The sequence below is a fragment of the Carettochelys insculpta genome, chromosome 2, assembly GCF_033958435.1.
Source record: "Carettochelys insculpta isolate YL-2023 chromosome 2, ASM3395843v1, whole genome shotgun sequence".
In the NCBI taxonomy this organism is placed as follows: Eukaryota; Metazoa; Chordata; order Testudines; family Carettochelyidae; genus Carettochelys; species Carettochelys insculpta.
In genome coordinates, this window is record NC_134138.1 from 266,437,275 (window position 1) to 266,455,141 (window position 17,867).

Below are 17,867 nucleotides of genomic sequence, written 5' to 3' on the forward strand. Positions count from 1 at the left end.
CGGCTTTTCAGAGGTGGTCGCTAAGTGAAAGTTTCTCATTTTTCTGGTGTCCTGGGATCTGATTTGCAGAATTGCTGAGAACTACAAAGCACAGTTCCTACTGACTTCACCTGTTGCTGTGAGCATATGAAGTGCTATACAGTGTTATGTTCTCTGAAAAATTAGGTCATAAGTGTCTTGGGCTAGGCACCAAAAACTAATGGATACTTCTGGTTTTAATCTGTATCTCAGTTTGCCATCTGTAAAATGGGCAATAACCTCAATCCCTCATCTCACAGTGGAGTTGTGAAGATATATTAATAAATGTTAATGAAGCACTCCAAACTGTAGAGATAAATACCACAGAAAAACCCATGAGGCAATTAATAAGTTTCCCTTCAGACCAGGATTTGATTAGTGTGCAGTAAAAAAAGGCAGGACGCACTCTGAATAATGAGGATCAAACAAAATGTTGAAGAACTGTTCATTGACTACTTTCCACCCCTGTGCTGTGTATAAGGCAGAAGACCTGACACTTGCCTATCCTCCCTCAGCTCCTTGTTCCCAGCTCTGTCTCTACACCCTGTTAATCAGATCCATTTCTGTCTTCTCTTCCATTGCAAGGAAAGTCCTGCTTAGCCTGTCTGGATCATGCGTAGTGCAGATGTAATCTCCAGAGCATCTAACTTCAACACTCTTGAAAATCTCTACAGAGCATATAAGAATCAGGTTTTCAGAGATTTAGGACTTGACCAACTTGGGGCTGACTTCCACAGGCTGGCAGAAGGGCAGCCTGCCATATGTCAAGTTTTAAGACACTTCCTGGGGGTGCCAGAGAGTCTCAGTGAAGGTGTTCATTTAATATTTGGAAAAATATTATTCTCTTGCCCTAGTTTTCATCCTGGGAAATAGCTGAACAATTCTGGCTGAATTCCCCCTTGCCCTCCTCCCCCCAGCTCTTCCCTCACCCTCTTATCAGCTTTTCCATCTAATAGGGAAAACTTCGACCCAGATGGTTAGCATGGAAATCTAAGCAGCTGAAAAATGCTTGATAATGGGAAGACTGGGCAACCTTAACAGGCAGCGCTGTTGGTTTAGCTACAGTGCTCTCTAACTTCTTTGGCCTTTTTAAAGTTGCACACATGAGTTTTAGACCAACATGATCATTAACAGTTTTGGAAGAATCATGAGTGAATTCAGTGTGATTTGCACCTTTTTTATCTTAAGACTGGATTACTGTAATACACTCTATTTGGGGCTTCACTTTAAGTCAGTCAAGTGGCACAGAGAACACATGCCTCCTTGGTAAGTAATGGTTCCTTGTAGGAGCTCACAGTGCCTGTGCTTGCTTGAGTTGCACTACCCATTCCTGGTCACTGGGTTGAGTTTCGGTTGTAGTTGGTTCTTTGACTTAAAAAGGTCAGATGGTGTGGGATCTGTCTACTTGAGGGATTGTCTATGTCGTACTACCACAGTTGTGATCAGCATAGATGCTTCCAGATGGATTTCTCTTGATTTTAAATATCTGGGGGGGGCGGTGGGAAGGGATTACAGGGATTGACTGTTCTCTGCAGGGGGCTCTGAACTTTTCAAATCAAACTCCTTTTTGGTTAACTTTTAAAAAGAGAAGAGCTTTAATGTTTTTGATTTCTAACCAAAATATTTCAAGAGCCATATCACATCCAAAGCTACCTGTACACATGCACAAAGACGTATGTTTGCAAGTAGGTTTCTGTGAGAGGCAACTATGAAAATATTTGGGTCAAAGACAAAAACAAAAGCCTCTTTGAAATGTCCCTAACCCATCATTTAGTAGGTAAACTATTTAAACACCCTACCTTGTCTCGCAGTACAGTTTGACTGCACATTTTGTTGTCACCAAGACTTTGCACAGTGACCCATTCCCTGTCATATTTAATTTCTTCTTGTCTTTGTTTAAATTATGTTTAAAGTTGGTGTGAATGAAGTTAGACCTTGTCAACTAACTAATTGAACATATTACAGTTATTACTATTCACCAGAGTGCAGGCTCAGGCTCTGGGCTGAACCCGGGGAAGGAGTTTTGGGGACCAGGAATGAGGGGTTTAAATTACTGGAGGCAGTTTGGGTACAGATGTCATGGTCACACTGCACCTAATCTCAAAAAATCCACTGGACATTTCATGAATTTTACTTATTGGTATTTGAGGTTTATAGATACACTGATTGTGCCAGTACTTCAATAATTTTTGTAATATTCTCAACTGTGGGGTTGTGGGGTTGGGCTGTAGAAGTGTGGACTGCAAGCTCTGGAATGGAACTTGGTGCAGGAGGGGCCTCCAGACTGTACAGAGGATTTGGGTGCGTGTGGACTGTGGGAGGGAGTTTGTTGCAGGAAGGGGTTCTGAACTGGGGAAGGGCGTTGGGGTATGGGAGGAACCGTGAGGCGTATGCTCTGGCTGGGAAGCACTTACCACAGGTGGCTTGGAGTTGGAGGTGCAGCAGGGCTCAGCAGGCTGCTAGAAGCCAGCTGCTTCTGGCACATTGCTTCATGGCCCTAGGTAGAAGGGAAGTAACAGACTTCAGGGGTTTTCATGTAGTTCAGAAGGACTCCTTTGCAGGAGACTAATTAGAGACTGAAGAGAACAGGGACACATGAGGTCAGTGAGGATCTGCATGGGGGAGACTTCCTGCTTCCCCAACAGCAGCTCCTCTCCTGCCTCCTCAGAAAACCTGGTTCCAATTTCTCCAAGTTGCACCAAACAACACTCCAGGTTATCTCTCAGGCTACATTCCTGCAATTACTTCCCTGGATTTCCCAAGCATTTTCACTGTTTCTGAGGGGAGAGAAATTAGTGGTGTAGATTAAACAAACATTACTCAAAAATCTTTATTAGTATGCCTAGTGAGGAATCTGTTTTGTCAGAAACATTTTTCTGAGTCTTAGTTGTCTGTTAGAGACATACTGACAAGTACTTTTGGGGGGGAAAAATGAAACTGACTTGATTATATTTGATAATATTGGCAAATAAAACAAAATTTAAAATGTTGTATATGAAATTTTTAATTTTTGGCACAGAATTCCCCCAGGAGTATACTGTGCAAAGAAGGCTAAATTTGTGTACCACAATTCGAAGTGGGTGGGAGGAATCCTACAAGGCATATTTTTGCATTAGGTGTTTACTGTCTATTCATCTTTAAATGCTGCAAACCACGTTGGAAAAGATATCCACTGATCTTGTCTGCACTAAGAAAGAGACAGCCTAGATGATTTCTTTCCATTAATTACAGATACAGTTTTGCTTTTAGTGTAGAGGACACATTTAAAAATAGTAACTCCAGTTCTCCCAGCACCTACTCCCTTAAGAATTTAAAGTGTTTTGCCATAAGATCTTTCCACACTTTAAAAAAATCCTTTCTCAACAAATACCTCTGACAAAATGCTACACTCTCGCAAGCCTCAACCCCCATCACATGCTCTTGCTTCAAGTATTTAGTACAGGGGTCGGCAACTTATGGTTCCATTCCCATGTCTCCTCACCTGTCCCCACATTTAAAATGCTGTGAGGAACACAGCCTCTTGTGTTGCACGCTGGAAGTGGAACCCTTCCCTTATGACGCCATAGCAGTCTCTGATGAGCAAAAGTCAGAACTGCAGTGCTTTGCTACCATAATGTATTCTCTGAAAGGGAAAAAATTCTGTAGGGGAGCTGAATTCCATATGTAGGCAGTTGTTTAGAATTCCCCCAGGAGTAACCGTAATTGAGTGAATCTGAGTTTAATTTGTACCACCTTTTATACATCACCTCTAAATCTGGCCAAGGGCATTTTTATTTTGTGCAGGCTTGCAACTGTAAATACGTCTGTTTAAAGGCAAAATAATTTTCCTTGTACCATTTTAATGATGCATGTTATCTTGGTTTGTGTTCTGACTCATTGCCGCAACATTGTTGAAACACCCATCATAAAAGAATTTTAGTATTGCCATGATTTCCTAGACCTGTGCTTTTTTGGTTTTCCATCTGATCAGCCTGAGTTGTGGCTAAGTTTGCACTGATGAAGAAAGAAGATAAAAAAAAAAATCTAAGTTGCTCATAATACTAAATTATTTTAAATTTTTTTTTACATATTTTTGTTCCGCTACTCCTAATTCTGCTGCAGAAGTAGTATAACTTTAAGGTAAAAGTAGGATAGTAAGGCATAGGGAGGCATACTCTGAGGGATTCAGCTGGTTTTCTTCACTCCCCTTAGAACTCAAGAGATAACTACTGAGAGAGACTTCAGTTATTTGAATAGCTGGAATATCCAGAAAAGGGTATTTCTCTCCCTACCATCACACCCATTCCAGGCTGACTTCTGAGTTCAGTGAAATGGAAGATGTTGGCATTATCACTATTGCAGAACCAACATCAGATAACCAATGCTTTTTATTCCTCTCTCTCCTGCCCCCCCAGCTTAAGCTATTGGGAAAAGTTTCTCAGGTAGCAAGGTCAGTGTCAGATGAACAGGGGCTGAGGTCCAGGAAGGAGATAAGTGGCCCTGTGGCTGGAGTTGCGGGGAGGGCGAGTCAAAGAGAAGTCGACAGTAGACTAGGTGGCTAGAGCAGAGGATCACCCTTCATTGAGCAAAATCCCTCATCACAGACCAGTCAGGTTCAGAGGTTGCTGGATGAGAGAGGTGGAACCTGTATTTCACAAATGCTGTCACAAGGCTGATGGAGTAGCAATAAGGAGGCTTGAGTAGATTTTCAGACTTTCAGCAGTAAGGAGTGGGGTGGGGAGAAAACTGGCTTCAAATCTGAAGTCAAATTGCAATAACTGATTTAGTTAATAGTAGGTTTAGAGATATCAGTTATACAAATATTTGTGTGAGGCTCACAAGAGTGATTCTTCATACCATTGAAATGTTTCTGGAGAGTGTTGTCTTTAGTAGTTGGCAGTATTAACAAGCTGCTTTTGAAGGTCACAGATACTGACTACAAGAGTTGAGAACCAGTTTGCCACTGAATGAGCTCTTTGTGATTAAACTAATTCTTGAGAGCTTTAATCAAATGTGGAAAATTTTCTTCATGCAGTAGGGCTTCCTGCTTTCAAGGTTTTCTGGAACCACAAACGCAAGTTGAATTGAGACTGAATATTAGCATATAAATATAAAAAAGCATAATAATATCTGCAAGAGAAAAGAGCATCTTTGCGAGCAGGCTTGCAAACCTAGTTAGGAGAGCTTTAACTAGGCTTGTCGGGGGACAGTGACACAAGCCCTGAGGTAAGTGAGGAAGGAGTAGGGAATAATAAAGTAGGCTTCCTGGGTGAAGAGGAGAAATTGGGCACATCAGCCACTTCTCTAAGGTGCTTGTGTACAAATGCAAGAAGCCTGGGGAACATACAGGAAGAATTAGAAGCCCTGGCACAGTCAAAGAAGTTTGAGGTGGTTGGAATAATGGAGACTTGGTGGGATGACTTGCGTAACTGGAGCACAGTAATGGAAGGGTATAAACTGTTTAGGAAGGACAGACGGGACAAAAGGAGTAGTTGTGCTCTATGTAAGGGAGCAGTATGATAGCTCAGAGCTCCAGTGTAAGGAGGGAGAAAGACCACTTAGTGTCTTTGGGTTAAGCTTAGAGGTGGAAATAGCCGAAGTGATATTGTAGTTGGTGTCTGCAAAAGACCGCCAGATCAGGGAGATGAGGTAGTTGAGGTCTTCTTCAGACAACTAAGAGGAACTTCCACATCACAGGTCCTGGTTCTCACGGGAGACTTTAATTATCTGGACGTTTGTTGGCAGACCAGTACAGCAGCACACAGACAATCAAGAAAGTTTTTGGAGAATGTTGGTGATAATTTCTTCATACAAGTGCTGAAGTAGCCAACCAGGGGACATGAGCAACTTGACCTGCTGCTCACAAACAGGGAAGAACTAGTCGGAGAAATAGAAGTGAGCGGCAACCTGGGCTGCAGCAAGCATGAGATGGCAGATTCCAGGATCGTGACAAAAGAAAGAAAGGTGAGCAGTAATATACAGATCCTTAATTTCAAAAGAGCAGACTTCGACTCCTTGAGAGAACTGAGGGCAGGATCCCCTGGGAAATGAAGATGAAGGGGAAAAGAGTTCAAGAGAACTGGCAGTATTTTAAAGAAATCTTATGGAAGGCACAGGAACAAACCATCCTGCTGCATAGTAAGAAATGCAAATATGGTAGGCAACCAGCTTGGCTTAACAAGGAAATCCTTGGTCAGCTTAAGCTCAGAAAGGATGCGTATAAGAAATAGAAAAGTGGACAGTTGACTAAGGAGAAGTATAAATATATGGCTGGAGAATGCCAGGCAGTAATCAGGAAGGTGAAAGCACAATTGGAACTGCAGCTGGCAAGGGATGTGAAGGGTAACAAGAAGGGTTTCTATAGGCATGTTAACGGTAAGGCCTTGTCTACACTAGCACAGAGATTCGAAATGGCCATTTTGAAGACTACTAATGAGGCACTGAAATGTATATTCAGTGCCTCATTAGCATGCCACCAGCCATGGCTCTTTGGAATTGCCACATTTCACTGCTGGGCGGTTTGCCCAGATGGGGTCCTTTTTGAAAGGACCCTGCCAACTTCGAAGTCCCCTTATTCCTATCTGCTGATTTCAAAGTTGGAATTTCGATCTGGGATTTTGAAGTTCATGGGGTCCTTTCGGAAAGGACCCCCATCTGGACAAGCCACGCGGCAGCAAAATGTGGCAATTTCGAAGAGCCATGGCCAGCAGCATGCTAATGAGGTGCTGAATATGCATCATTAGTCATCTTTGCATGGCCATTTTGAAGATTTGTGCTAGTGTAGACTAAGGGTTATCAGGGAAGGCATGGGGCAATTACTGGATGAAAGAGGTAACATAGTGACACATGATGTAAGAAAAGCTGAGGTACTCAATGCTTTTTTTTGCCTCAGTCTTCATGGACAAAGACAGCTTCTGCACTATGGTTCTAGACAATGGAGTATGGGAAGGTGGAGGACAGCCATCAGTGGGGAAGGAGCAAGTTAAGAGCTACCTAGAAAAACTAGATGTACACAAATCCATGGATCTAGATTTAATGCACCCAAGGGTACTGAGGGAATTGTCAGATGTCATTGCTGAGCCTTTGACCACTATCTTTGAAGACTCTCAGAGATTGGGAGAGAACCCGGATGACTGGACAAAAAGGCGAATATAATGGCCATTTTTAAAAAAGGAAAGAATGACAATCCAGGGAACTATACACCTGTCCGCCTTACCTTAGTCCCTGGGAAAATAATGGAGGGGATCCTCCAAGGAATCCATTTTGGAGCACTTGGAAGAGGGAAAAGTGATCAAAAGTAGTCAACATGGATTCACCAAGGGCAAGTTGTGCCTGAGCAATCTGATTAACTTCTATGATGAGGTAACAGGTTATGTGGACATGGGGAAGTCAGTGGATGTGATATACCTTGACTTCAGCAAAGCTTTTGATAGTCTCCCACAACATTCTTGCCCATAAGTTGGGGAAGTATGGATTGGATCCATGGACTATAAGATGGATAGAAAGTTGGCTTGACAATCAGGCCCAATGGGTAGTGGTCAGTAGCTCAATATCTGGATGGCAACTGGTTTCAAGTGGAGTGCCCCAAGGCTCAGTTCTGGGGCCAGCGTTCAACATCTTTTTTTAATGACCTGGATGAGGGACTGGATTGCACCCTCAGCAAGTTTGTGGACAACCCTAAGCTAGGGGGAGAGGCAGATAAGATCCAGGGTGACCTAGATAAATTAGAGGTTTGGGCCAAAAGAAATCTGATGTGGTTCAACAAGGAGAAGTGTAGAGTCCTGCTTGGGATTCTTCCATCCCAAGTGCATTGTTATAGGCTGAGGACTAACTGGCTAAGCTGCAGTACAGCGGAAAGGGATCTAGGGGTTACGGTGGATGAAAGGCTGGATATGAATAGACAGTGTGCCCTTGTAGCCAAGAAGACTAATAGTATGTTTGGGGTGCATTAGGAGAAGCATTGTGAGCAGATCTAGAGAAGTGGTTACTCCCCTCTATTCAGCACTGATGAGGCCACATCTGGAATATTGTGTCCAGTACTCCAGTCCCCCACCAGTATAAAAAGGATGTGGATGTGCTGGAGCAGGTTCAGTGGAGGGCAGCAAAAATGATTGAGGCTGGAGCACAAGACTTATGAGGAGAGGATGAGAGATTTGGGGTTATTTAGCTTACAGAAAAGAAGACTGAGGGTGATTTAATAGCCTTCAGCTTTCTAAAGAATGCTCTAACAAGGATGGAGAGAGATAGCAAAACAAAGAGCAATGGTCTGAAGTTACAGAATGAAAGGAGTAGGTTGGATGTTAGGAAAGACTACTTGACAAGGTCCTGACTGGGATGACTTAGTTGGGGTTGATGCTGCTTGAAGTAGGGGGCTGGACTAGATGACCTCCTGAGGTCCCTTCCAGCCCTATTATTCTATGATTTGTACTCTGGTGGTACTTAGAAGTCCATTCAGAAGTCAGGAATCCCGTTGCACAAGGCTCTCTGTGAACAGCAAAACATCAGTCCACAATGTTTGGTGTAAATACTCATGCACAAAGTATAAGCATTTATACAATATTTGTGCAAAGAATTCTGTGGGATGCACTATAATTGGTTAAGTATTTGAGGATTACTAGTGCTAAATGCCTAAAATTATGATTATTAGAGGTAAGTAGAGGTTTTATACCTTTTAAGACTTCAAATTAAGATACCAGAATTATTATTTCATTTGTAAATGTTAAGATCTGAGTAACTTTACATAACTGTATGGCTACGTCTACACTAGCCAAAAACTTCGAAATGGCCATGCAAATCAGCTACAGGTTTTCTGCAAAGATGTGCAATATGTCTGAGTATTTTTATAGCAAACTCACAAGTAGCTTATGTTACGGAAAGGTACAACTGTATTACAGTTCTTTCAACAGCACGTTTCCGTAACAGTGTGCTCTAACGGCACACAAATTTATCAGAATTAATATTAACAGAACTGTTATAAAAACAATCACAATTCCACTTGGAAAGAAATTAACATGAAATCCTGAATTAAAGTTTAATTTTACTGACGAATGATGTTGAAAGATGATCCTCATGTGAAGAGGGATCCCCATTAGTCAACTGGTAAGCAATCATATGAGAGAGGCCGTGTCTACACTAGCCAAAAACTTCGAAATGGGCATGCAAATGGCCATTTCGAAGTTTACTAATGAAGCTCTGAAATACACATTCAGCACCTCATTAGCATGCGGGCAGCCGCGGCACTTCGAAATTGACGTGGCTTGCCGCCGTGTGGCTCGTCCAGACGGGGCTACTTTTCGAAAGGACCCCGCTTACTTTGAAGTCCCCCTTATTCCCATCTGCTCATAGGAATAAGGGGACTTCGAAGTAGGTGGGGTCCTTTCGAAAAGGAGACCCTTCTGGACAAGCCACACGGCGGCGAACCACGTCAATTTCGAAGTGCCGCGGCTGCCCGCATGCTAATGAGGTGCTGAATGTGTATTTCAGAGCTTCATTAGTAAACTTGAAATGGCCATTTGCATGCCCATTTCAAAGTTTTTGGCTAGTGTAGACACGGCCTCTCTCATATGATTGCTTACCAGTTGACTAATGGGGATCCCTCTTCACATGAGGATCATCTTTCAACATCATTTGTCAGTAAAAATAAACTTTAATTCAGGATTTCATGTTAATTTCTTTCCAAGTGGAATTGTGATTGTTTTTATAACAGTTCTGTTAATATTAATTCTGATAAATTTGTGTGCCGTTAGAGCACACTGTTACGGAAACGTGCTGTTGAAAGAACTGTAATACAGTTGTACCTTTCCTTAACATAAGCTACTTGTGAGTTTGCTATAAAAATACTCAGACATATTGCACATCTTTGCAGAAAACCTGTAGCTGATTCTTTAACTTCTTCATGGGCTTACACATCTTCATTCAACAGTGGGTGCTGGAATTTTTTTTTTTCCTTCAGCAGTACAGTAAACCCTTCACTTAATCGACTAATGAGAGGGAGGGTTGTCTATTAAAGCTGAAAGCCCATTGAATCAAGGGTTTACTGCCCACCAACCCCTGCTGGGCTCCCCCTCCCTAATGCCTCCCCAGAGCCCACCACTGAGGTTGGAACTGCTAACCCTGCCATCATGGGGTTGAAGGGACTTTTCTGCCACAGCTGGAGCTTTTGCTGCCACAGCAGGGCCCCCTCCGCCATGCAGCTGGGGGAACCCCAGGGCTTCCGGAGTCACCACACACTTCTCCCACTCGGTGTGGGGCGTGTATGTGAGTGCTACCTGCCTATGTATGCACCCCACCCCTGGGGTGAGGGGTGCATGGTTGCTCTGGTGGCTGTCTAGGCCACTGTGGAGGGTTCAGCTGTGGCAGATCCAATAAGTCCCTTACTTCTGGGACTTTAGGGTGCTTTAGGATTTTATTGATCACAATTTACAGGGTTTGGCAGATGTCCATTGTTCCTGAAGCCTATTAAATCAGGGCCCATAAAATTGAGGTTTTACTGTACCCAGGGGTAGCAACTCTGACAACCCTTGGAATAGCACCCTCATGGCACAGTATAAGGGGTGCTGCTCGCTACCCCACTCTTAATACGTTTTTGCTGCCAGTGATGATGCAACAGAAGTGCTCTTTCTGCAAACAAAGTCTGTGCTTAGAGTGTATGGTTCTCTCAGTAGTTTCTTAGTGTTAGTTTAAGTTGTTAGTGTCCCAAATGGGACTTAGCCTAGGGACAGAGTATGCTGCCGTCCTCAGGCATCAAACTGTGTCAGGACTGCAAGCATTGTATGCCTGTTAGTAACCCATACAGCTACCTGAGGCATTTTAGATGAGGGGTACATTAACGAGAAGTACAATATTTGTAAATCTTTCAAGCCTCAAATGAAGAAAGGGAAATTGTCCATAAGGACACTCTTGATGGAGTTGGCACTAATCCCAGTGCTAAAGACCAGGATGGTCTCAGCCTTGAGTGCTTTAATGTCAATGCTTTAACTCTGCTGGTGCCATCATTGGGATGGCCTTGGTTCCCCTACCCCCACTCACTGAAAGGCAAAGACCCTGGCAATGGAGTGTTCCCTGGTGGCCCTTAAGGGCAAGTGGAAGTAGGGAGTGAGAGCCAGGACCTGCAGCAGGCATCTTAACACCCCTGTTCAGGAGTTGGAGAGGGACTCTGAGCAGTCCAAACCTGCCACACTCACTCCGGTGATACTGAGTGGTGATGAAGGTCTATGGCATGTGGAGGCACAGTCTACAGGAGAGTCCTTTTTGGGCAGTGCGGGATGTCAAGGCCTTGCCAGTGCTGGTAGCACCCACCCACGCGGTAACATGGTCAAGTGGTAAGCCTGTAGTGTGGCCTTTTCCAGATGTCTGTCCCAGCAGTCCCCATCCCCTCACAAGGCAGTGTTTCTGCCAGCATTCCCCTATGTGAAGTTTTCAAGCCTGAGATAATGGGAAATGCACTTCCATTCTCATGGCTATGGATGCAGAAGGCAGGACTTGGCGTGATGCTTACCAGAGCTCAGTGCTGACAGACTGACACTCGTGCCCTTTATGTTGGGTGCTGTGTCTGGTCCCCTGTTTCCCTGAGACATTGACGTGATGGAGTTGAATCACAGAAGTCCCATGAGGGTTGTTCCCTGGTGTGGCAATCATGCCACTGTGGTCTGCCTTCCTGCTTTCTGGGGCTACCAGATCCTCTGGTCATCCCTCAGACAAGGCACAGACTTAGGGTTACCAGCACCACTGCAGAGCAACAGACATTGAACCAGTTCAGCACTGGGAGGACTCAATTCTGAAGGCTCAGCACCTAGGAAGCCAAGCCCAAAAAGGGAGCAAAATCCCACGTTATTCTGTTTTATTCAGTGTAAAACTTTTGCTCAGAGAAAGTTTTTGTGAGGTAGGATGACTCTCTGTCCTGCTCTGGCCGGGACAGGCCTGCATTTTCGAGTGCCAGGATGGCATCCCGATTTATTTTTAAAGAGGAGCTAATTGCCCTGTATTTGCAGCTGCCACCTGGCTCCCAACCATGCTGGCCCCAATCCCTGCACCCTGCGGCTAGGGGGAGCTGCACCCTGACCGGCATGGCCGCTGCCAAGCTTCCCGAGCTGCGGGGAGGCAGAGCCACACCCGCATAGCTTCCACAAGGTGCCTTGCTCCTGGTGACTCATGGGAGCTAGGAAGAGCCCAGTTTCCAGTTCCCCACAGCTCAGGGAACCTGGGAGCTGCACAGGCATAGCTGCTGCCTGGCCCCCAACTTCCTGAGCTGTGGGGGAGCTGGAGCCACACAGATATGGCTTCTGCCTGGTTACCAGCTCCCTGTGCCTTGTGGGGGCTGGGAGGTTGGGGAGCTGCGAGGAGCTCCAGTTCCTGGCTTCCCACTGCTTGGGGGAGCTTGGAGTCAGACCTGTGTGGCTGTCACCTGTCTCCCAGTTCCCCATGGCTTGTGGGAACCGGGAACTGAGCTAGCATGACTGTTGCTTTGTTTCCAGCCTGCCACAGCTTGGGGAAGCTGGGAGTTGCAGCTGCCTTTGGGGAGCGCACACACACACACCCCTCCAGCAGGGTGGCAGCCCCCACAGAGCAGCCACCGCCTGACTCGTAGGGTGATCTGTCCCATTTTGGCCAGAATACCTAGCATCACCCTTCCACACACCCCATCCCATATTTGGCCTGGGGGAGGTATGGTCACTCTGTTATAAGGATGCCTGCCCTTTTTATCAATGAAAGAGAAATATGCAGAGTGGTTGCTTCTCTCCACTCCTGCCCCCAAGATGGTAGTTATCTACAGTGGGCTTCATGATGATCAAGTGTTTTATTGAGTATAATAAGAGGGATTTAACTAGGTACAAGTGAAAACTGTCAAATCAAATTAAGTCTTAAATTAAAATGAACAAAAATGCTTAGCTGGTTCTAATGCAGTAAGAAATGTGTTTTGTGAAAATTCTTAGCCTGAACAGCTGGTTTTATGTCAGGTAAAGAACTTCAAGTCACAGTGATTTTTATTCTGATGGGGGTCTACATCTTCCAAATTCTCAAGAGTTTAGGGTGACTAGGAAGTTTCAAAAGCCAGCTGAAGATGAAGTCTGATTGCTTCACACAGCTTAAATAGATTTCTCCTCACAGGCCTGGAACCTCTGTGTCAACACTCGATATTCCCATGAAAAATACCAGGTTCAAGAAGAATTCCAGTACCAGGTGCCATGGTTACATGTCTTTTTCAGACCAACCAGAGTTTGTTCTTATAGGACAAACGTGACCATTCACAAGTTGGTGGTTTGAGTATGGTGTCATTAAGTACTGAAGCACCAGTATTGGCCATCATTAGCGTATTTAGAATTGTAAACAGATTCACACCTCATATTTCTAATGTCACATACAAAAATGATACGTGCACAAGTATGATATGCAGATTATAGCTGTAAAACTGATATTACGTGACCTGTTTTGCATAAAGCCTCTGAAGCCAATTTAAAGGCACAGCGGGGTGCGGGGGGTACTGTGCCACTTGGCGCTGCTCCCAGGGCCACTCAGATTATTGTCATCTTTCTCAGTGGCATCAGTGCTGATCCTCAGTCCACATGGTTACTTCTCACTGTGCCATCCCTCCATAAGCCAGAGGCAGTGCTAAGTTTGTCAAAAGCTATTTTGAAATCAACACAGCCATGACCTCCTATCCACTTCAGTGGGTACTGCTGGTTACTTAATGTTGAATGGACATGAGCAATCATTTTGAAGAAAAGACAATTACCTGTTTCATAACTGTTGCTCATGCCCATTCCACAGCTTGCCCTTATTTCCTATTGTTTAGCGCTTGAGGCAAGAAGGAACTGAGGGTGAGCAGAGCAACCCACGCAGCTAGGCGATGGCTAGACTAGTGTTGCTATTTCAGAATTACACACATTCCCTCAAATAGCAATTCTGGGATTAAACACCACACTCAAAATAGCAATGCTGTTTCAAGCATGGTATGCCGTTTCTGCTACCCCTCGTTGTGAGGGGGTAGTGGAAATCCCAAGATATCCCCTTATTTTGAACCAAATGGCACCACATTCAAAATAAGGTAACTCAAAATACCTTATGCAGTTTGCATTATGCATCTTGCATAAGTTATTTCGAGTTACAGCTACACTGTATCTGTAGCCCTAATGTGGAATGAACATAAGCAATATGTCTTGCAGTACACCAGTTCCAGAACAGGTAATTGTCTTTATTTTTGAAACACATAAATACACAATCACTTTACAGCCCCTTAATCTCAATTCTCTGTTGTGAACAATGTTTAAAATTAACATTACTAAGGTTGTAAATCAAGCTGTAAAAAGTTGGGAAAAGCAAGAATTATGCTTTGATATAGTTAATTAGATGATATGCTATTTTCCCCCATGACCGCTGCCTCATTCGCTGCCCAGGCTAGTTAGTACAAATCATGATTGATCAACAGAAGCACCATGTTTTATATTCTCGGGCAAAACAGAGAAAGGTCTTTCCTTCTCTTCTAGGAAGCCTTCGGGTTCTGAAATTGCTGCTTCAAACATTTGGTATTCCTCAAATCACTGTGTTTATCTGGGCTGCAGAACATGTATACAGAGAACCTCACAGATACTTCCTCCCAAATCATGAATGGGAGATTTTTAAAAATAGAGTCCTGGAGAACACCTTCAAGGCAAGGGCAAGACCAAGATGGTCGTCTTGTATTGAGTAGCAGAGAAGTGTCAACTTCTACTCAAGAGTAGGAATTGAGTTCCACAGCCATAACAGATGCATTTCTAATACCATGTTCAGGAGACCTGGTGTGTGCCCCCCCCCCCCCCCCCACCTGTAACCAGACACACACACCACCCCCAATCTCTCTGACACCCTTAATTCAGAGAGTGCTGAGCAAACAGGATTCAGCCAAACTAATCTTCACAGCTTCTGCCTGGCCTATACAGACATGGTTCACAGTTGCTAAACCTATCAGTATCCCAAAGAAAGATCTGTATGCCTCACTTGGATACTGCCAAATGACAGTTGGAGTTAGTTTGTCTTGCCTGCATTTAATATTTCTAAAATGGGTATTAGAATTACAAAAATATGCTTAGTATTTAGACTTTATTGAATGCTTGTAAATTGCTGCATATATTCAGATCTCACTTATCTATCTCATATTGTAAGATATGTTAATGTTTGAGAAATTGCATTGTAATTCTCTTTGTAAATCTCTGGAAGGGTTTCATGAATTTATGTGAAATGCTGGTCCCCAACCAAAGGTAGTTAACTTCTGCACAAGAGAGAAGCCTTTTGTACAAGGCTTCCCTCCATTTGAAAAGGAGATGTGCAAAACAAGTTCCACTCATCAGCTGAACTGGCAGTCATCATCTAATAAAAAAGGGCATAAAAGTCCCTATCTCTGGGCTGCTTAGATTCTTGAAGGCAAGGTTTTGTAGGCATATCCAAGAATCCCTACTGTGTAACTTGAATTGTTCCTAAAGTCCATACAGTTTGCGTGTTACAGCAGTTTGTTACCTTTTCAAACTTAAGACTAATTCATTTGTGTGTTTGCTTGCTTTAACCTTATGAATATGTCTTTTTTTCCTTTTAGATAATCTTTGGATAATTTTATTATAGCATTAGCTACAAGAGTTGTCTTTGATATAAGATTTAAGGCGCAAGTCCTTTGGCAGTGGAAATAATGTGAATATTGGGATACGGGTTTGATGTAAGGGACTTTCTTATTGCAAAGCCAAGCTTACCTGGGTGGCAGAATAAAAAGCAAAGTCCTGTGGCACCTTGTAGACTAACAGACATTTTGGAGCATAAGCTTTCATGGGCCAAGACTTGCTGCGTCAGAAGACAGATCAGGTCTTGGCCCATGAAAGTTTAAGCTCAAAATATCTGTTAGTCTATAAGGTGCCACAGGACATTTTGTTTTTGAAGGTAGAGTAACTTCGCCATCCCTCTGATACAAGGTAACTATGGTTGCTTTCAAAGGCTTATCACTTGGGTGGATTTTGGCACTTTTTCAGGGGAATGGCAAAAAGCACATCTGGCACAGTCCATCCCTGCCAAATTTCAAGTCTTTTTCCAAATCATGGGATTAGTTTAGCAATTTAAAGAAAGTTCACCAGAATTTAACATGGGTGGAAAAAGACAGTGTTTTTCCCCTTGTCCTGTTCCTGGAAATGGCTGGACTCTTGTCTGAAATCATAAAAGCTTGTAAAATTCCAGCCTGTAAAATTCCTGCCCAAATGTTTTTTTTCTCAAAACTATAAGCAATTGAAAACAAGGACTTATCCTGGGAAGCGTCAAGCAACCATAGCACCACCTATCATCAGCCCTACCTATAATTTGCCAAACTTGCTTACTACTTCAGTTCCCTATCAGAGAAATAGAAGTGTCCACAAAATATGGAAAAAGTAAAAATTGTATCCTAAATGAAGAGAAGATACTAAATAGTGGAGAAGCTTATCTGATTTTAACTGGACAGAATTAGTTTAATAAATGTGACATACATTCTCTGACAATTTCAATCGATAATCAGAGAAAAGATTGGTCTGAGCTGCAAAACTCTGATCTGAAGTGTGAACCACAAAATGTGTGTTCCAAAGCAATATCCTTTGGAACTGTCCATCTTTTAATGGTTTTCTTTTGCGTTTAAAAAATCTTTTTAAAGTGTTCCTTCTTCTTACAGCAGCTGAAGAATCAGAAAGTGACATCTATGTGCGATTCATGAAGTCAAACAAGTGTTATGACATAGTTCCAACAAGTTCTAAGCTTGTTGTTTTTGACACTACATTACAAGTAAGTGCTTAAGACTACATTTTTGTTGAGGTTCGATTGTCTTTTAAAATATGCACAAATATCCTCCAATGATGTGTGAAATGGATTTTCCTTTAGGAAATAGTTTTTTGAGAAGCTTTTAGGGTCCAAGGATCTGCAGTATGTTTAAGTGTGTCCAATTAATTGTTTTATTTTTACCTTCCATGGGTGCAGGAGGAAGCTTTTTTGAAATTTTGAATTTTTTTTTCTTTTGAGTCAGTAGTTGGTGTAGCATTCAGATTGTCATGGAGCTCTACTGAAATTCCAGCTGGGCTTGACGTTTAACAAAATACCAACCTTTTAAGATTATGCAGGGAGTACGCATAGTACACAAATTATGTTGTGAACCTGAACTTTTAAGGGAAGAGTTAGACAATTCAAGCGTTAAACAATCTTCTGAATTAAATGTATAAATCATTGGAAATTTTATCACGTTCTGAATGTTTCAGCAAGTTTTGGATTTCTGATGAATGAAGCTGACAAAAGCAGAAAGTGCTAGGAATTCAGCCCCTTCTGGAAACATTAAGAATAACTTGTTCTGAAGTTAGGGAAACATAATTTGCTTCTTTCTAGACACTTCAAGTTTTGCTGGTTCTGTTTTGGAGATATTTCAAAAGAAGGAACAAAAGGGGAATCTAATAACTTTGATCTAACTTCAAAAAATACTGACTTTAGATGAGACATGCCCTGTGCTTAGAGTCTGCTGAGAAGATAAATGAAACCGTAGTAACTTCAGACCATATTTCTCTTCCATCAGAATGACTGTACAGGTTCATTTTACTTAATTGCTTACTGTAAGAATTGTTGCTCTTTTGTAGTTTTAAATTAGAATAAGAAGTGATATCAGTCTGTTTAGTTTCTAAAGACTACACATATCAATTTGATTTTACCTAGGGAGTTTTGGTTGGGAAATAAAACACTGTGGCTAACTTAAACTTACATTTCTGAGAACTTGTCTAGACTACAAAACTGAGTCAACCTACAGGCACCACAGTAATTTGAGCAGTGGTTCACATCCGCTTTTGCTCCTTCTGTCAGTGATTGTGCATGCTGATTAGGAGCAATTTCATTGTCTGAAGTGGGGCACT

General features: G+C 42.9%; 1 protein-coding gene across 13 annotated transcripts in view; it reads left to right on the forward strand.

The window, feature by feature from the left end:
- Positions 1-17,867, forward strand: part of PRKAG2 (protein kinase AMP-activated non-catalytic subunit gamma 2) — a 401,630-nt gene that overhangs the window by 324,278 nt on the left and 59,485 nt on the right. For 9 of the 13 annotated variants that reach the window (XR_012644083.1, XR_012644082.1, XR_012644084.1 and 6 more), the window contains one exon: positions 16,652-16,761. Coding sequence is in view for 10 of the 13 variants with exons in the window: in XM_074985101.1 (XP_074841202.1) it covers positions 16,652-16,761 (110 nt within the window). In the remaining 3 variants the exon portion in view is untranslated. Of the gene's footprint in view, positions 1-5,767; positions 5,962-16,651; positions 16,762-17,867 lie in introns of those variants that run through there. The other 4 variants (XM_074985099.1, XM_074985107.1, XM_074985104.1 and 1 more) reach the window with 2 other exon arrangements.